At 38.7% G+C, this 21,675-nt stretch overlaps 1 protein-coding gene across 1 annotated transcript in view; it reads left to right on the plus strand.

Annotated features, from left to right (window-relative positions):
* LOC149897830 (uncharacterized) overlaps positions 1-20,247 on the plus strand; it is a 59,450-nt gene extending 39,203 nt beyond the window's left edge. The window contains exons 18-35 of the mRNA XM_090115845.1: positions 63-2,326; positions 3,721-3,935; positions 4,365-4,487; positions 7,211-7,382; positions 7,529-8,270; positions 8,540-8,649; positions 9,854-9,934; positions 11,166-11,372; positions 11,602-11,793; positions 12,213-12,328; positions 13,031-13,114; positions 13,702-13,830; positions 14,911-14,992; positions 16,367-16,477; positions 16,881-17,167; positions 17,410-17,561; positions 18,825-19,012; positions 20,109-20,247. Coding sequence (XP_089971971.1) covers positions 63-2,326; positions 3,721-3,935; positions 4,365-4,487; positions 7,211-7,382; positions 7,529-8,270; positions 8,540-8,649; positions 9,854-9,934; positions 11,166-11,372; positions 11,602-11,793; positions 12,213-12,328; positions 13,031-13,114; positions 13,702-13,830; positions 14,911-14,992; positions 16,367-16,477; positions 16,881-17,167; positions 17,410-17,561; positions 18,825-19,012; positions 20,109-20,158 — 5,305 coding nt within the window. The 3' untranslated portion in view covers positions 20,159-20,247. The remainder of the gene's footprint in view (positions 1-62; positions 2,327-3,720; positions 3,936-4,364; positions 4,488-7,210; positions 7,383-7,528; positions 8,271-8,539; positions 8,650-9,853; positions 9,935-11,165; positions 11,373-11,601; positions 11,794-12,212; positions 12,329-13,030; positions 13,115-13,701; positions 13,831-14,910; positions 14,993-16,366; positions 16,478-16,880; positions 17,168-17,409; positions 17,562-18,824; positions 19,013-20,108) is intronic.
* The last annotated feature ends 1,428 nt before the right edge of the window (positions 20,248-21,675 follow it).

Here is a 21,675-nt window from a genome sequence, read left to right on the forward strand (position 1 = left end):
AGTTAATATTTTAAGTTGTATGTGACGTGAATATCCATGCAAATTTTAATTTTAATTTACAGGTTAGATCAACAATCTCAACAACTCTTTCAAGCCCAACAACAACTTCTTCAGCATCAGTTTCAACAACATCTTACAAATGAGGAGAAAGCGATGAAACTTTTCCAACAGAATCTGATTCAGGCTCGAATGTCACCTTCACTGAATTCTGATCAACACCTATTGCAACAGCAACAGCTGATCGAGCAGAACATCAAACAACAGCAGGTGATGATGGAACAGAATCTCCTCAGCCAACAAATGCTGGAACAGTCGGTTCAAGGGCAAGGTTTCATGGATCAACAGGTTCAACAGAATCTGCTTGAACCCCAACAAGCTCCTCTTCAACAGAATTTGTTGAATCAGCAACTCGTTGCCAATGAGATTAACAACACTAACCAGGCGTGGCAACAACAAATTATTCAACAGCAACAAAATATAATAGCACAGCAAGCGGCGGCGATACAACAGAAACAGTTGGAGGAGCAGCTCACGGCCCAGGATCAGGTGATGACCGGGCCGCAACCGAATCTCGTTACCGGACAAGCCCTGGATCCGTCTCTTCAAAACTTGCAGAACATTCTAGCTCAGATCATACACAGGCCGGATACGTTGCAGTCGAGGAAAGAGTCGGAATCGGAAGCCCAACCGCAGCCGCCGCAACAGACGCAACCACCAGTCGTCAGTCAACAGACGGAAATGGTTGAAATGCAACAACAGGTCCCACAAGAACAAGAAAACATTCAACCAAACAATAACTTACTTAATGTACAGATGCCACAACATACTAGTCAAAATATTAATTACACGCAGGCGCAACAGAATTTGAATTTCATGCAACCAAACTTATTAACGGCGGTCGATCCGGCTATATTCGCACAACAGCAACAAGTTGCGCAAGCCCAGCAACAGGTCGCGCAGGCGCAACAACAATTGAACATGCAGAAACAAATGTTAGCGCAACAACAGCTCGTCCTTCAACAACAATTGATTACCCATCAACAGTTACAAATGCCAGGTCAAACATTATCGCCTCAACACATTAGAAATTTACAACAGCAACAGTACTTAGCGCAACAGGAGTTGCAACTACAGACGCAACAAAATCTAATCGATCAACAGAATCTTGCGTTATTAACACAAAAACATCAATTGATGGGACAACAGCAACAAAAGGTGGAGGAGATATTGCGTTCTCAACGGCCAATGTACACGAGGCAGGGATCGGAGCAGAGCCAAATAAGTACGGCGGACGTTCACGATCAGCAACAGACTCTAGTCGGCGATCCGTATCAGCAGAAGCCTCCTCTACAGCCGCAAATGTCCATTGACCAGATGCAGTATCAGAATCAGTTTATGGATAAACAAATTCAGAAGCAGCCGTCGGAGGAGCAGCAGTACCACCCCCAAGTGCACACGATGCAGGGACAATCGCTGCCACACAACATGCTGGCGCAGTTCAACCTGGTGCAGAACGAGAGGCAGATCTCTAGTCATGAAGGCACACCAGTGCAAAATTATTCTGCCAACCCGATGATGTACCAGCAGAACCAGCAGATGCAGATGCAGAATGTGGCGTATCAACAGGTCGAGTCGTCCTCCGTGCCGGCGACCATGACGCAAAATGCACAGTACATGGATATCCCGTCGTCCATGCCGCAAACATCACAACCGATACAACCGGATATGCAAACGCAACAGATGCCGCAGCAAATCCAACAACAACAAATTCAACAACCACAATCACAGCAGCAAATTCAACAGCCACAATCACAACAGCAGCAAATTCAACAGGCACATTCACAACAGCAACAAATACAACAGCCTCCACAGTCACAACCACAACAAATTCCACCACAATCACAACAACAACAAATACAACAGCCTCCACAGTCACAACAACAACAAATTCCACCACAATCACAACAACAACAAATACAACAGCCTCCACAATCACAACAACAGATGCAAGTACCACAATCGCAACCTCAACAACAAATTCCTCAACAATCTCAACACACGCAGCAGCAGCAATTACAACAAATGCAACAACAGATGCAACATCATATGCCACAACAACAAATAAGCCAGCCGCAACAAACACAACAGGCTCCTCAGCAGATACAACCAGAACTGCAACAGCTTCCCATCAAGCCAGAGGAAAATGGTGTCTCCAGTAAAGAGCAGTTCCATACTCCAATGAGTGATCTCCCAGCTCAGCAGGATGCGATGTGGCAACCGGAGCTTGGAGCAGTGGAGGAGAAGCAAACTGATAGTCAGCAGGAAAGTAAGTACCTTTTAAATAATAATAATAATAGCAATTTAAGCACTTCAATACACGATTTCGATCATTTTTTTACTACTATACACACTTTTATTGGCCCATTTTTATGTTTTTCTCCATAAAAAAATCTTCCTTCTGCCTTAACAAAAACATTTAAAAAGAATTAGTACGAATTAGTCATAGAGCGGGCTCCAAGGAGATGTTCGTTTGCATAAATAGCGGACCTAAATCTGACTTCTGATATATGTATATTGTATAGATCCCAGACATCCTATAGACAGATGTTGCCAACCCCTTCTTCGCACCCCGGTAATTAAGTATGGCATACAAAGAAAAAAATAAACATTTCCAAAACATGCCGCGTGGGGTATCAAATGAAAGAGCTTATTGAGTAGATCACGAATATATAGCATACTATAACATTTCTCTCTCCTTGGAGCCTGCTCTATCAAGCCATTGTCGATTTTTACACTAAGCAATTAATTTTCGATATTAAACATTTGGCGATTAATTTTTAATATACATATTAAAACTATGAAGTATGGCAGGTTTAATTTGAATAATAAGGCTCTTTTGCTCTGCCAAATGATAAATTTATTGTCACTTTGCGATTGTATACGATTTCACATCACTACATAGTATAAAACAAAGTCGCTTTCCCTGTCCCTATGTCCCTATGTCCCTTTGTACGCTTAAATCTTTGAAACTACGCAACGGATTTTGATGCGGTTTTTTTTAGTAGATAGAGTGATTCAAGAGGAAGGTTTATATGTATAATAACATCCATTAAATAGTGGAGAAGTACTGTTATTTTTGAGGTTTCTAATGTGATGTAGTAAAAAATTACATTTTTTCCGCTTACATTGCAAACGCAGGCTGAACCCTACGAGTTTTATCAAAATAATGTGCTAAGTATTATACACATTGTTAAGGTCTACAGAAAAGTCCGCGATGGTATATGTCTATCTCTTATGGATAACCCACAATAACTTTTTTTTGTCATTTACTTTTTACGACAAATAATGGCTAATTTTCGATGCGATTTTAACCAATACAGCATTAATCCTTAACCAATTAAATACCTTGAATACATTGTTCGTTTAATATAGATCTATATGGCCCTTTACGCCGTATGATTTAAGTGAATATTTTCGAAGATATTACAGATTTAAAAATTGCGGGACGTAGCGTTTGCAGCGGTACCGGCCGCGGCCGGCCGCCCGGCTATCTATTTTATACCCTTGCGAAGCCGGAGCGGGCCGCTATGTTTTTATATACAACGTTCACAGTTTTTCTGTAGTGTATTTAGTATCAGCATTGCACCCGTGCGAAGCCGGGGCGGGTCGCTAGTTGTTCTTAAACAGTATTTAGTTCTAAGTAACAATTGCTCCCCCCAGCAGGCACAGCGATACCCTCACCCATAACCAGCGAAAAGAAATCCCGGGGCTCCAAAAAGCGGTCCCGGGACAAGGACAAGACGCCGCGGCTGACCGTGCTCACGGTGTCCGAGAGCGGGACCGTGGTCGAGTGCCAGCTGGAGTCCAAGTCCAAGACGGTCACCTTCAAGTTCCACGTGCCTGATGTTAACCCGGAGGATCTGGCTAATAATCTGGTGAGAGAAAAGTGATACCACTGTTATGTATTGTTGCAGTGAACAATATGTACTATTCAGTAAAAGACTAAAGTAGAATGTTTGATGAGATGAATTGTATTGAAAACTGACTAAATTTCATTGTCATGTTCTTTGCAGTGAAAAATAGTTGCCATTCGAAATAACATATATAAATATAATTTTTCAAAAAATGATTAATCTTTAATTTTATATTTTCGAAATGACGTATCGTTGAAAAACTTAATATCGATAGAATATCCCAAGAGATGGAAGTAGTTTTATTGTTTTAAAATTATTTTGTCTTTTTATTTCCCTTCACTTTTCGCACTTTTTTGAACATTGAATTGCTTAGTTATTTTTAAGTGTTTAATATACGTGAACATATCACTCATGAGCATTTTATGAACAACACGTACTAATTATTTGCAGGTAACAAACAACCTGTTGCCTGAGTGGCAAAGCGGTGCGTTCACAGAATGGATCCGCGACATCGTGCACCAGCTGCAGGCCGAGCCGCTGCAACCGGCCGCTCTGCGCTTGCACATCGATAAGGTACCACTTGATAAACTTAATAATGTTTCAAATGATGCTATACGAGTATAGGGTCAACTGAAGTACTATGCGTGCCAAATAAGAATAGGACTGTCAAGACGCCATATTGTTCAGTAATACGCGCTAACTTCATTACCAAAGCGTATGGTGTGCAAAAAAATCAATAAAGAAATAATATTCAGTTTAAATATTTAATGTACGCTTTGTTGGTATTTCTAATACATTTCACGCCAAATTTATTATGAATGAGTAGGATTTGATAATAAAAGCACGTATATAAAAAAACATATATATGTATATTATTTCAGTTTTTATCAATCGGATAATATTTCCTCTACACCACTTAACACAGCGTCATCGTCGTCGTATTCTGAATCTTCATTGCTGTCGCTGTCACTGACTGCTATCTCCGCATTAACTATGAAAATGTTAACTTTTTATGAATACTGTTTCCATACCTGTATAATTAACTAGATTTTTATTTTATACTCGGCCGATATAGTTAATTCAATAAAAAAGTGTAAGTTCCACATTTATGCCGATGATACTCAGGTTTATATTTCTTTCTTTCCGAATGATTTTGATAATGCTATAAAACACTCGAATGATGACCTTTCACGTATTGCAGATTGGGCTGACACAAATGCTTTGGTGTTAAATCCTGATAAGACAAAGTATATGTTATTCGGTGCAAAAAAGTATATCACATCTATGCCACCTTTTGATGTTAAAATCGTAGGTAAGACAATCCAGAGAGTTTACGAGGCGCGCAATCTAGGTCTTTATGTAGATAGCTCACTAAGATATGAGAAACATATCACTAACACAGTTAGTAATTGTTTTTTCCGTTTAAAAACTTTGTATAGAGTGCGTCCATACCTGTCGGAGGACCTTCGAGTGCGTTTGATAGAATCTTTGGTTCTATCTAAACTTAATTACGGTGATACTGTCTACGGTCCACGTCTCATGGCCAGAACCGAAAGGCTCGTACAAAGAGTACAGAATGCGTGTACGCGCTACTGTTACACAATTCCACCTCGCAGTCACGTCACGCCATTCTTAAATAAGCATGGAATTCTCAAGCTAAAGGCAAGGCGCCAATTGCATCTGGCGTCTCTTATGCTTGGGATCATCAAGACGCGTACGCCCATTTACCTTTATGAAAAGTTAAACTGGACAACCAATAGTCGGGATGTTGCGTGCAGAAGTTGCGCTCAGCCACTTATTATTCCTCAGCATAGATCGACTACTTTTAGAGGCAGCTTCCGCTATGCAGCATCAAAAATATGGAACGACTTGCCCCCACCGATTAGGTTATTGGTTAATATTAACACGTTCAAGAAACACCTTAAAAACTACTTGATCGATGAGCAGCGTAGGATAAGCTAGTGTCCAGTTTCTGTTTCTGTTTTCGTGTTCTGTTCTTTCACTGAATTTTATTATTATATTTTATGTGTTTGTAGCATGGGTCAATTTTATTATTATATTTGATGTGTTTGTAGCTTTGGACAATGTTCTTTATTTTAGGCCTGCGTGTAATTTAATATGATGTATAATGTAATGTATATATGTACCTATATCTGTTTTATTGTATTATTTTATTATATTACTTTATAATTATATGTGATATTTATATATATGATTTTCATACACTCAAAATGCACTACTTACTTATTATAAACACTATTTTAATTATTATTATCATTGCGTCGTCTCACGTCCGTGAGTCGGATCTTAAAGGGATCTTGTTGAAAACCAGCGCCAGGCATAATATGCCTGGCACATGCTGAACTTGGTCCTTTTTGGCGATACGGGGGCACTTTCATATTACATTGATTTATTTTTTGTTTTATTTTATTATTGTTTTCCATTTCTTCTTTGTATGTTTTTGTTTTGCTTTTATTAATGTTTTGTGATGATTGTGTCTTACTGATTGCCGAATAAACGTATTTTCTTTCTTTCTTTCTTTCTTTCTATTTCCGCAAAGGAAAACCCGCATAGTTCCCGTTCCCGTGGGATTTCCGGGATAAAAACTATCGTATGTGTTAATCCAAGTTACCCTCTATATGTGTGCTAAATTTCATTGTAATCAGTTCAGTAGTTTTTACGTGAAAGAGTAACAAACATCCATACATCCATACATCCTTACAAACTTTCGCCTTTATAATATATTAGATAATAGATATTAGATTTATCCATAATCCATCAGTGAAATTCAATAAATAGTATTTTTTAATGAATATAACGATTATACAATAATTAAATATAATCATGAACAATAAAAAATAATTATGTGAAAATTCTTTTTCGCACATTTTTTTGCTGGCAGTACTAATTTGAAAGTTTTCGTGTGAAGTTGGCAGCAAGCGCGGTCCTATTCTTAGTTGGCACGCATAGTAAGGGATATAGGAGCCTGATGAAAAAGCTATATTTTGCCAAATCTTTTCTTTCAATAACTATTTTTTCTTTGATTTTTCTGAAGTATTGTTGAAGTGAAAACTTCTTTAGCGGCGTTGGGTATAAAATCTTAAACTCGCGTCAGGACACGTGACCTGATCGAAAAAGCGTAAGACGGATGGATATCAAACATGCTCAACGTTAATAATCAAATTAAAATGTAGGCACACTTTTTGCGATGACGTACGTTATAATTTCTTAAAAATTACTTCATTTAATATAGGAAATGTTTAAATGATGAATGAATGAATAATGTTGTCTCACAGCAGCAGACGGACTACGACTCGGAGACGACGGAGCGCGAGGAGACCCTCACGGACTCGAACCAGGAGCACTCGGAGTGCACCACGCCCACCGCCTCGCACGACCACATCGCGCTCGAGCTCGACGACGCGCCCGCGTGCGAGCCGCGCAAGATCAGCACCGCTTCCTCTATTGGTTATTCTTTGTTTATTTATTACAGATGTTATTCAATTACAAATTTTTTTATCTAATACTTAATATTTTACCAGTAGTTTTTTTTTATCTCATAACAGACCGTTAGAAATATTTATAACGTAATAATATTATCGCTATATTTTCAGGTTCGAACCAATCGGACGGCGGGCCGATGGCGCCGGAACGAGCCGGTAGCATCGAGTCGAACGGCGAGAAGAAATCACAAAAACCCACTCGAAAGATTTCGAGATTTCTAGTCAGCCCCGTAGTGGACCGCGGCGAGGATGTTCCGGACGAAAAGTCCGAAATGGCTGCCGCAGAAGTAGAGAAAGAACCGCCCAAAGAGGCCAAAGAGCCGCAAGTCAACGGTCTCCCGGAGCCCGAGCCGGAAAAACCGGCGCCTGTTCCCCAAGAGAAATATGTTCCTACGCACCAGTATTCGCTTCCGTCCCAGCCGCAGACGGTGACCGACCACCGGCCCGAAGTCCTGCCGCCGGACGTCACCGCCCCGCAGCCCACCACAGCCCCACCGGTCGCCACCACCGTCCCCGTCCACTTGCAGGCGACGATCCCACAACCGCTGCCCTTCCAAACTATTAACCCTGTACTGAACGGAACGTTACAACCGAACCTTACCAACTTAACGACGCCGTTACAAATAGCTACCGATACGCCTTTACTAGGGTTAAGCCAAGTGGGAACTCCCATGGGGGTGGGGGGTGAATTAGGACTCAACCTGGGACTTCAAGTGGCCCCGGGGCTCGCTGACCCAGTTCTGGGACGGTTACAATTGAGCCAGCCGACTTTGACCCCCACTCCGGCGGTCAGCGAGACGCTGACCAACGCTGAGAACATACAGAGGATGCTGCTCAAACAGAATATTATAAAGTAAGTATAGTACAGAATATAGTGAAAGAATTACACTTGTGAGATAAAATACAATCTACCCTCACTAATTAATTAGTTAATTACCTACACAATAAGCTTAACTTTAATTAAATGCGAATATAAAATAAGTGTTGTTTATTCTGAGAAATTTTAAACTTAAAATCTGTAAGCAAAACTAAACAATAATAGAACGTTAACTGATATTACAGAGATCTGCTAATATTCTCATCAGTTGTTATAATAGTGAAAATAAAATAAATATTTTCCAGTCAACAACAAAACCTATCCGGGCCGAACCTTCTGGGGCTGTTAAATCAGCCCCAATTCCCACAAGCGGACCTTGCGTTACACAACAATTTGTTGAGTAACGCACAGCCAGGTATGTTGTGTTTATTATATAGTTAAAAATTTAATTACATTTTTATTTATATAGGATAGAAGCAAATAAAGTTATAGCAAATTATATTTAAACTTATTTTACAAAAATCAACAGTAATCCAGTTAACGTTGATGTTAATTTAAATTTAAAAATTCGAAATATGATATTATGTGTAAAAAATATAATATCTATGATGTATGTGTGTTGCGTTACGGGTCACACACATTTTCTATTTCACTCGTATTTCAATGAAAAACATACAAATGGAAATGTACTAAAAAAATATCTGAAGGTTCATTTTTATTGAGTGATGGTAAATATTAGTATACAATATATTTGTATATATAAATATACAAATCTATAATTTAAAGATTATATTTTTATTTATTTTATATGCAGAGACTTTCGCTTTACGAACGCTCTTGAATACATATGAGCGTGTTATGTACTTAGTGTTATGGAGATTAAAATATGTAGTTGACAATTATATAGAACACGAAAATAAATAAAAAGTATTCACTTTAAAATAAGTATAATTATTTAAATGAATCTGATGTATCATACCAGTATTTTAATTTATGTTATAAACCAAATTTTTTACTATAAATAATATTTTGGGTATACGTCATATTCATTTATCGATATTGTCACATCTAACAAAATAAATATAATGTAAATTTGTTTAACATGTAACTATATGTTGTAATATAATATCTCTATAATAATGTAGTTCACATGTTTCGTTGCTGTTTCACACGATCTTCATATGCATATCTCTTACTCTTTCTTACGTTAAATGTTTATACACATTTTATTTGTAGATTATGTTTTAGTCAATCTCCGCTTAATTTGCTTAAAATTTTTTATTTTTATTATCAATCGTTTCTATGTTTCTTTTTTGCATTTAACTTTTTAGTATGAACTGGAATAACCTTTATTTGTGCATATCTTAATCGTAAATCAAAAGGTTGTTCTGTCGGATTTCAACTCTCCGTATTTCATCTTAGAATTCTTCAAAATTGTTATTATTTATATCATGATGAGCCAAAGGGATAAACGTTATTCCAGCTCCATAGCATGTCCCCCCTCAACGAAAAAAGTCAAAAATTCTGAAAGCAACGAACGTACAAACCAACCAACCTACCAACCGATGTATAATTGGCAATATCCCGCTTGACGTGTGTGTGACTAACCGTTGCTTCAGCGCCAACCGCGGCGTCACGGCTGGCGTACTTCGCGCCGCGGTACTACCCGCCTATGCTGGCCACTGCCAACGATCTATTAGGTAATACACGACGCTTTGTGACCCACTCACCCACTCCTGGCTACTGGCAAACGGCGACTGGCAACTAGCCACTGGCAATGAGAAAGAGAGAAAATAAGCTTTATTGCCAAAAACAACTTAAAAGTGCCTTAAGTTAAAAAGTACATAAATATGGCAATCGAAACAGACTCAGCCATGATATCGTTCTTTAACAGCACTGATTTACAGTCAATTAGCCACTGACCACTATTAACTAGTCACTGGCCACTTGCCATTAGCCACTAGTCATTGGCCATTGAGAATTGGTCAATGTGTAAACTGGGAATAGGAATGGTGGCAAGGAGGGGATGCTTTTAAATGTTGAAAGTTTATGGTGTTGCGTTATGTGGCCCGGAAAGTTGTAGATAACTAGACAACTTCAGGGTGGAAATGATTGAGTATTTACTTTTTCAGAGAAGTAAATACATCTGGGACTGGAACTTAAGTTTTATTTTAAGATTCTTTTGGCCTCTATAACGAATATGTCCGTAAGAGATACACGTGAACTTCTGTTCTCGTGAGGCAGAGGAAACAAACATATTATGCAACATTTTTAACGTATTCAATAATCTAATTAAATTAAAGTAGCCAAGCCGGCTACCGTAAAAAACTGATCACAATAACTGCTGAAACTAGAAATATCACCTAGTGTTTCGCCTATGTAGGCATGCCGTACTCTGTCATTTGCTTACTCCTTAAACATGCCATAAATTACAATGAAACATTACCACCACAAACTACCACTTACATTAATTGTAATCCCACTAAAAATAGCATACAAAACCAATCCCATTGTGGTGTTGTTGCAACATCCGACGCACTTATCCCATTTCCAGTGTACACTATGCTTTGTAGATTAACGCTATCTGTATCATGCTGTTTTTTAATTTTTTTTAAAAACAAAGTAACTACCTAACACAATACCTTTCGAAAAAGATATTTATAATCTTTTACTTTGTGGGTTCGAATCCCACAGAACAATTTGACTGTCACACACTCGAGACAAAAAATTTCACTGATTAGAACTAAATTATAAATATAATGTTATTCATAAAGTCAATATAGTTTTGATATCAAAACTTCACAACACCATTGCATATTATTTTCTATCTTTTTCTCGGTAGTAGACAGTCTTGTTTTACCCTTTTAGTACTTCTAATCTTCAGCTACTGAGTCAATAGGAGCTCGCGTTATTACACAAGTATGTTTCCAGCCCAACAGCAAGCGTTGCAGACGTCTGTGAACCAGCTGGCCGGCCAGACTATAGGCGGGGGCTTCGGTCTGGGCTTAGGGCTCAACACGCCGTTCCAGCAGGGCTTGGCCGCGCAGAACTTTGGCCTGCAGCAGAACATCAATCTCGCATCGCAGAACTTTGCGCTCAATCAGAATCTTATGGGACAGAATCTTGGACAAAATTTAGGTGAATTTGAAACTGTGTGAAAATGGATACAAGTTATCTTTAAATGCCGTGCATTATTAGAAAAATAGATTAGATAACCTTAGATTGTAAATAAAGTATTTCTGTCTATAAAAACTGTTATAGTGTAAATACAATACAAAAACACAAAAAAAAATTCACAAATTCTATCGTAATCTCAAAAAAAATTATGCAATTTCAATAATATTTATTACATCTTTTATTCTTCCAGGTCTAGCGGGTCAAAACTTAGGTTTAAGTGGGCAGAATCTCATCGGGGGGCAGAACCTCGGTCTCGGGGGGCAGGCGCTCGCGCTAGGCGGGCAGAACATCTCGCTGATGGGGCAGAACCTGGGGCAGCTGGTGGCGCAGAGGGCAGTGCACAACGCGCTAGCCAGAAGAGCCGTGCAGAATATGGAAATGGGTAAGATATGTACATAAATCAAATGTAGTTGCCGGCACGTGATTTGACAACGTTTCAAAGTAGTGAAGCTTGCGCATGTTTAAATGTACTAAAGCTATATGCGCGAACATCCTTCACTATGCAGAATAAAGTAATATGTATTTCAAAGACAACTTCTTAATTTCAATGTTTGTTACAATTATTATCTTACCAGAAAAAATAAGATAACTAGTAAAAAACTTGATTCAATAAAAATAATGGAAGCGTCAGTTTAAAATTGTAATCTATGAATTAAAAAAAATGGAGATCCAAAAAGTTAGTTTCATCAATGAAGTGGAAAAAAGACCTGTTAACTGAACTGTGAAATAACGTTCTTAAATTATTTTTAGGTCGTTTCGCTTTTCTTTCACCCATTTAAAGTATTTCATCAACTTTTACAGGCATGACGAACGTAAACTCGACGGGCTCGACGCAACCGAGCACGCCGAACAAGAGCCAGTCGTACAGCGAGTACATGCTGACGCTGCAGAACAAACTCTCCTCTATATCGAACAGCGTAAGTGTCAATATCGCGTACACAACACGCACCGCTTTGTATATACTTGCGATCACCGCTTTTTAGTTTGATGACTGTCCATTCATTGTTTATAGTACACACTTTGTAGATATTTGTTTTTTAAATGGTTGTTTGAATTTTTTTGAGTTTGAATAAAATAAAGTTTTTGTTAAAAATAATTTTAATTAAAAGTGGTTGATTAAGAACAGTTTAATAACGTTTTCCTAGTCAGAAATCATACACAGTAGAACGGGAAGTGTAAGTAACCAGATGAAGAAAAATGATTATCAACATATTGCTAAATTACAATTTGAGTAAAAGGGGGTAGTTTTATTTTTATATTTTTATCAGTCGTAAGTTGACTTATTTATCCAAGAAAAACAAGTTTATCGGTTCACTTTTTTCCTGATTTATATCAATCTCTAAGACTTATCTCTAAATCTTGTCAAGGTTTTATAAAGTATACTAAAAACAGCGTTTGTGCCGAGCACACGTGTCAGAAGTGGAATTTCTTGGTCGAGATTCAAAGATAACAAAATCGTCATCGTTCCTGCTTTACATCAATCTCTCGACAATCCTGTCAAGTTACTATATTTTACGTCGAAAAATAAGTTGATCGGTTCGCTGGAAGCCACTAGTCTGGTTACTCCCACTTCCCCGTACCGCGTCACGAGCGCACGCGGTACACGGCAGTGTGTGCAGGGCCCGGTGTCGCCGCAGTCGCCGCTGGAGTACAGCCCGGCGCTGTCGCCCACGCACCGCCACGCGGCGCCCGCGGAGACCAAGGTGCGTGCGTGTGCGTGTGCGTGTCTAGTGTAGTGGGCTGTTTGTTAATTGGGATTCAATTAGATGCAGTAATTAAAATCAATTTGTAAAGGCATAGTATGTGTTAATCTGGTTTAATATATAATTTAATAATGGAATTGGAAAAATCTTTTTTGAGAATAATTTCACTCGTTTCGTTCGTTCATGTTTCAATTTGGTTGCAAAATTTTTGTTTCAAAATTTTATTATCACTTTTAAGTTTCACCACACATACAAATAGACGCTCCGCTTATTAAGTTTAATATGAATTGTCTTTAAGTGAACTTATAATATTGTATAATATTTTTATTGTGTCAATTTGCTTTAATTGTATGAGAGTTGCTCCATAATTTTTAAATTATAGTAAAGCAAAAGTATTTCTCTTTTCACGATTAACCAATTATTTCTTGACTTAAAAACTCGAACATTCTTTTATTTTTTTTTTCGATTTTTTGCTCTTTTATACACATGTATATATATCCAGGCGTAGGCTTTAAAACTCTAAAGACACTTACGTAATTTTTTGCTCTTTGGCGCGGTACAAAACATACACAAATGTATGTCCCCAGGCGGAGGGCGCGGAGGGCGGCGCGGCGGAGGGCGCGGAGGGCGGGGCGGCGCGCCACGCGGCCCGCCTCGCGCACCTCGACCACCAGCTCAGCAAGATCAGCCTGCACTACAAGCATCACGCGGACAAGGTGCCGATGACGAGACAAAAATTAAAAAATAATAAAAATAAAAAGAAATCTATCACGAGGCGGGTTTGGAACCCGCGTCTTTCGCCATGCATGCCATCGAATTTATTCTACTCGTTCTTAGACACAAAACCGAAAAAGTACAATAAATCAGAATTCTGCATCGTTTTCAATCATTTTCAATTCATAAATTCCTCATTTATGAAGCATTTAAATGCTAAAACTTGTACGGGCTAGCCGTACATCCTGAGTCAGCGCTTTACACGATTCTATTTCATTACCCTAAAAACCGTTGTTTTTCGGTAATGAAATAGGACGTGTAAAGCTAAACTCAGGATGTACGGCTAAACTAACTATAGTCGAGCCAATTTAATAGGCAACATTTGACGTCTATCAATTTTATCTTCCAAGAGAGGTAACCTGCTTAAAAACATCGATTAAAGTGAATTAATCGATATGGATTTGAAACATTTGTAAATCGAATTTATTAATTCATGATGATTTTTGTTCACAAGTAATCAATGCATTCGATTCTAGATGTCAGATCTCGATTTTTAGAGTAACATCTCTGGTATTTAAAAAGAAAAAAGGTTTATTGACACAAAATTGTAGCGACGTCAGTTCTTCAATTCAGAAATTGTTTATTATGTTTAGAATGGTTCATCAGTAAAATGAAATCTTGAAATTACTTGTATCGGTCATTATTATTATAAATATGTAATCGTTATTGAAAAAAGTTAAGCAAATGTGCAGATCTAACAGAAAGAAATATCATGTTATTCTATGTTGTCGTTACTAGGTTACGTTGTTGAATTTTGTTGAACTGTCAAATGTTGCCTATTAAAATGGCTCTACTATAATATCAAATCTTGACATTGCCAACTGACAGTGTCTTCCCATGATTTTTCAATCTCGTGTTCACGACAAGCTATGACATATACCCAATAGTCACGCACACATGCTCCGTGTGCATGTAGTGGTGCAACCGATTCGCTCGGTTCTATGAAACTGTCTCTGTACTGTTTAGCTATTAATTTATGGATGTATAAAAGGATTTCATTAAAATATAATACCTCTTTACAGGATGTTTACAGTGAAGTGCACAGTGCTGATGAAATGCTTGCTGGTGGAATTAATGACAGCGCTGTCAATTCTTATGAAGAAGGTAAATTCAAATTGAAATTTGTTATAATATCAAGGTATTTATTTATTCAAAATATACTTGTTATTTATATAAATTATATTCAAGTGTATTAAAGAGTCCGTTATAATTAACAATTTACACGCAATAACATTCAGTGTTGTTTTTATCTTGGTAGACGAATCAATTAAGAATAAAAAATAATTGCTTTCAATAAAAAACAAATTGTGTAGAATTTATCCTCCCAAATGTAAAAAAGCTGAAAAGGAATATTATTTTAAACGGGGAGGTATTATACCCTGTGGAATCGACTGTTTTTCTTGGTTTGACATTAGATGAGAAGCTTCAATGGGGGGCTCATGTTGCCACCACCGCTGCTAAGCTCAGCTCAGCTGCATATGCAGTTCGAAGAATAAGGCATTTCACCGAAGAAGAAACTGCTAGATTGGTTTACTTTAGCTACTTTCATAGCATAATGTCCTATGGAATTCTGCTATGGGGCAGGGCTGCAGATATAGAAACTATATTTACTATTACAGAAAAGAGCCATACGCTCTATATATAATTTGCGTGCTTGAGACTCACTAAGAGATCTCTTTAAGAATACTGGTATCCTTACTGTACCGTCGCAGTATATATTTAATAATATTTTATATGTAAATAATAACGCTTACTTACACACAAAAGTAGGAGATAGACATTGTTATGACACAAGAAACAGAAATAAAATTGAAATGCCATTTTTCCGGCTAGCTAAAGTTAAAAATTCATTTATAGGCCAAGGTATACGCTTTTACAACAGAATTCCTCATAATATTAAAGAGTTTAGTAGTTACTAGTTCTAAATTTAAAACTTATATAAAAAAGGTACTTGTCCAGAGAGCCTATTACAGTATTAAGGAATATATGGAAGGTAAAAACCCATGGAGGGTTGTCGCGTAAAAACCACAGGACAGTTCTTTGGCATATTATGATAATATATTATGATATATATGTAATTTGTAAAATTGTAAATCTGACATGATTAAAAAGAGCAACTATGGAGTTTCTTGCCGATTCTTCTCCGTAGATACTGCTTTCCGAATCGGTGGTAAATGTTAAAAATATGTACTTAATGACGTTTCAAAAGTGCTTCTAGAAGAAGTCTAATTGAATAAATAAATGTTTGAGTTTGGGTTTGAGTTTGAAATACACTGACTGACAGTTAGAATTAAGGAAAAAAAACGTTTATTTTATTTTCTGTCCCACTGTTTGGAAATGAATGAATTGAATTGAAACTGTTTGGAAATGAATGAAATGAATTTTTGGATTCACAACGCAACATGTGTTATATGTACCTTTAAAATACATATAACACATTTTTATATGTACCTACTATATATTTAATTGGTGTATCAGATATGAGCGGGTCGCTGGAGGGCGGCGCGCTGAGTCGTCGGTTTCGCGTGTCGAGGGCGACGCCACTCAGGAACTACGCGCTGTGCCGCCTGCTGCCCGAGCACTTGCACGGTAATGTGCTTGCTTTTGTAGCGAAAACAGAGCGAGGCAATACTGACAAATACATACTAGCACAAAGGGAAATTCGGACGCATACAGACGCACTGGTACGTGTGTTCAAACACACGTGCATGCGGACCCGAAGTCACAAAATACAGACGTATATACACACGCGATAAAGCTCACTACATGCACTAACACGTTCTCACACACTGTTAAAGTTGCAAGATTATTTACTGTTACAGATTGCAAGATTATTTACTGTTATCTTAATTTATGTTATACATATTTTAATTCAGATAAATTGATAATGAACTAAAATAAAACGTAAAATTTTCGTTTTCTTTTAGTGCGTATTTGATGAATTTTTATAAGTTACAAATTGATAAAATAAGTTGCACTCATAAAATTGCAGGCAAGGAGAAGCTCGATCTAGTCCAATCGCAAGAGGGCACCGTCGTGGAGGGCGGGGAGGGTGAACCAGAGGGGGACGGCGAGGGTGACGGGGACGGGGATGTGGAGGGCGACGGGGATGGGGAGGGCGAGGGGGAAACCTCGTGTGACAATACTTCGTGGTGCGAAGAGCGCGTGGACACGTACGTGCTGACGGACTGCGCACGCGCACGCACGTACGTGCTGGAGGACGTGCTGGCGGGCAGGCGCACCGCGATACTGGATCCCGCGCCCGGGGTGGCCGCTACGGTGAGCTTTATTCGATTGTTTTTATCGTTTATGTTACAGTCAAAATTCATTGCTCGTTTAAAAAAACTTGAATGTAAAAATCAGTCAAAAGTAGTTGACATTTGGTTGAAGCTGCAGCATGTACTTCTTAATGGTAAGTATTTATTATTTTACACGCATCAATATTAAGGCAAGAATAATGTATATAATATTGTGTGAATCATCCAGGTCAAAATATAATATCTAAATATGTAAATTTTCAGGCGGAAAAGCGGCCCAGTCCGGACGACAGCCCCACGGACGAGGGGGAGCAGAGCTACTTAATAATAGACCCGCTTCGCGACATGACGTGCACCGTGCTCGACCGAGCGCTGCGCCCGAGCGAGCCCGCCTTCACCGCCTTCGTCGAGAGCAGGTAACCGCTCGTCACGGTCATGGTCACCGGCAATAGACCCGCTTCGCGACATGACGTGCACCGTGCTCGACCGAGCGCTGCGCCCGAGCGAGCCCGCCTTCACCGCCTTCGTCGAGAGCAGGTAACCGCTCGTCACGGTCATGGTCACCGGCAATAGACCCGCTTCGTGACATGACGTGCACCGTGCTCGACCGAGCGCTGCGCCCGAGCGAGCCCGCCTTCACCGCCTTCGTCGAGAGCAGGTAACCGCTCGTCACGGTCATGGTCACCGGCAATAGACCCGCTTCGCGACATGACGTGCACCGTGCTCGACCGAGCGCTGCGCCCGAGCGAGCCCGCCTTCACCGCCTTCGTCGAGAGCAGGTAACCGCTCGTCACGGTCATGGTCACCGGCAATAGACCCGCTTCGCGACATGACGTGCACCGTGCTCGACCGAGCGCTGCGCCCGAGCGAGCCCGCCTTCACCGCCTTCGTCGAGAGCAGGTAACCGCTCGTCACGGTCATGGTCACCGGTAATAGACCCGCCCCTCACGGTCATGGTCACCGGCAATAGACCCGCTTCGCGACATGACGTGCACCGTGCTCGACCGAGCGCTGCGCCCGAGCGAGCCCGCCTTCACCGCCTTCGTCGAGAGCAGGTAACCGCTCGTCACGGTCATGGTCACCGGTAATAGACCCGCCCCTCACGGTCATGGTCACCGGTAATAGACCCGCCCCTCACGGTCATGGTCACTGGTAATAGACCCGCCCCTCACGGTCATGGTCACCGGTAATAGACCCGCCCCTCGCGGCTATGGTCACCGATAATAAACCCGCCCGTGATGGTTATGGTCACCAATAAAAGACCCGCGCGTGACGGATATAGTAGCCAACAATGTACCCGCGTGTGACGGTTGTGGTCACCAATAATAGACCCGCTGTATTTTATTGTAGGTATAGTTGCTTATTGAATCAACTCAACCTTCAAAAGCCCATTACAAAATTCTTTACATTTTTTTTTGTCACATGGGTTAATATTTAATAGTTTACCAAAAATAAATTGCATATATTGAGCATCAATAGTCCGATTACAATCTCACAGGAATATAACTCGCGAAATTGTAATCACGTTGTTAATTTTTCGACAACATTTTTAACATAAGTTGATTAAAAATATGAACAAATACTGAATTAGACTCTGTACCTGTGACTGTGTAACTGTGAATTTTATTTAATTTTGTTTTAATATTAAAAACAATTAACAAATGTTCAACATTGTATAGGTATCAAAGCAGCCGGATAGAGGGCGAGAGCGTAAGCGAAGAACTATCCCGGTGGAAGAGCGTGGTCGGGGCCCCCAACGGTAGCGGGGCCCCGGCCGGGGGCCCCGGGGGCCCGAGACTGTGCGAGGGCGTAGTCGCCGGGGACCTCGTGGCTGACCTGCTTGTGGACGAGGCGGTTACTGACAAAGGTGGGTGGTTGATATTGCAAATATAAAATATCGAATCTTTTTGGTTTTGGTTATGATTGTAATAGTGGAGTCATTTATTTATTTTATTAAAATGACTAGGTACAAATAATAAGTATGCAGGCTTACGATTTATAAATGTTTTTTATTGGTAGCTTGAATGGAATTTGTGTAATTTGTAATTTTAAAACTGTAATAACATAGAATTTGTTTAGATGCATAAAAAGTAAAAATGTAATGCATACCTACACTTTTTTTAAAGTTGGTTAACATTATGTTCATATATTTTGTAAAAATAATGCAGTATGCTTTCATGTAAACAACTTCTTTCGACTCGATTTTCACCTACTTTAAACGGACAGATTTAATTCAAACCTTGTACCTTATCAAGGACCGATGACAATAAAATATTTTCCTCTTATTTATAGCGTGTATTTTTAATTTTATTTATTTATTATGTACATATTATAGTTTGTCATATATAGACTACAGGCCCGTGTTGAAAAAATTATGGGTCATTTGACCCACCACCTGACCTATCTAGAATGATATAAGAGCATAAAATAATAAGATTCAGCACTATGACGTCACTTGTAAGCTGTCCACCTGAGTGCAGATGAGAATTCGAAGGTTCAGGTAGAGATTTTCTCCCCTTGTCTCCATGATTTTTGTACGGCGTTGCGGAATAATTGATTAAAAGTAGTATAGAAATAGTATGACACAGATGCCGTACAAAATCAAATGACCAAATTTACCCCGGCAACTGTCGAAAAATAAAAATAAATTCCGACTTTGTGGACCACCATTTTTGTACGGCATCTGTGTCATACTATTTCTATACTGCTTTTAAGCCATTATTCCGCAACGCCGTACAAAAATCATGGAGACAAGGGGAGAAAATCTCTACCTGAACCTTCGAATTCTCATCTGCACTGAGGTGGACAGCTTACAAGTGTCGTCATAGTGCTGAATCTTATTATTTTATGCTCTTATATCATTCTAGATAGGTCAGGTGGTGGGTCAAATGACCCATAATTTTTTCAACACGGGCCTGTAGTCTAATATGAGTATATTAGTAATATGTTTCGTATTGTTCCAGCGGTGTGCCGGCAGGTGGTGCTGCTGTCGGTGCGGAGCGCGCACTCGTGACGCGGTCACCTGTACCTTATATTTATTGTGTACCATACTATATCTATATCATTACTCGTTAATTATATTCATAATATGTGATATCCGAATATGTGTTTTATTTTTACCCCTAGTGTTATGAAAATACTATATCATAGAATTATCAAATATAACATAGAAGATTTGTATCTAACGAGTAACGGTGCATTTACATCCAATGAGCGAATGGTCATTTTAACCCCACTATGTCAAATTCTTTAGTATAAAACAAGCATAGAGCATTAGCAGAAAAGATTCTATGCAATGTTCTAATATGAATAAGACTGAATACGAATTTTCGTTTACACTAAAAGATCACGAAATAATGCTCTTGCTCTAGCTCTATGTTCGTAAATGCACCCGCGGACGAACCCCCGTGCAATATCAAGTATTGAATCTTAAAGCCTATATTTCTGTAAAGTTTCATCCAAATCTGTCAAGCAGTTTTTACATGAATTTACATTACAATATCTATACAGTACGGAAACGAATGTACTTGTGCAGAGAAACGGAGGGGAACTGGCGGAGGGTCGGGCGACGCGGGCCGCGTACTGCAAACACCTTATATAGTTTAACGTAAAGTATGTTAGAATATATTTTCTGAACCGCTAAATTGATTTTGAAGATGTTGGTAGTAGAATGGATAAAATTAAATAAAAAGATTATTAATATTATTTATTATATTATCATTTTAAATTATTAATTATTTCTTATTTTTATTTAACATTTTTAAAACATTATTATTATTGTTTGATTTATTATTAAAGAAATAGCACTAAACCCGATCATTTATTTCATTAACTTTATTATTTAAAAATTATTTACGTTTTTCTGACATTCCAATTAAACATATTTTTAAAGTACTTATAATTAATACAAGAAATATCCAAATGGAATAAACAAACTTTATTCAGTAATTGGTCAGTTGGTAAACAAATTTAAAATTACATATTTACACTTTATTCATATATTTTTCATTTAATAACTTATTGAACATAAAATTTACTTATGATACATATTTATTTTCATAACTTATCGATAGTTCAACACGCAATTGATACCTACCCATCCCTATTTGTCACACACACATCTATACAGTATCTATAGGTCATCTGCCTACGACGCGATGCGCACTGGGCTGGGCAATGTGTGCAATACACGCGCTCTATACTATTGTAATATATTATACTCTAAGGCAAACACGCTTAGTTTGCATTACCTAGCGCGAAAGGACGATGCAGTCGTATTTTTAGTGTAATAATTTTATTATACATACTTACATATTCTATTATGGCGCGCACAAACTGTTCCGTGTATGGATGTAAATCTACATTGAAATCCCAGAAAGAAACAATATTTCAGCAAGATTGTATTTGTATCTGTTGAATTTAAATCAAAGCTATGTATATTATGTTGTCTTCATTATTTTATTATCAGATTGTTCATCCCAATGCGAATGCTTAATTAGCTTAATGTTATAATAGACCATTAAGAACATC

This window comes from Colias eurytheme, chromosome 24 (assembly GCF_061535395.1).
Source record: "Colias eurytheme isolate Ceu_HAF_F1 chromosome 24, ilColEury1 Martin Lab GWU primary, whole genome shotgun sequence".
In the NCBI taxonomy this organism is placed as follows: Eukaryota; Metazoa; Arthropoda; class Insecta; order Lepidoptera; family Pieridae; genus Colias; species Colias eurytheme.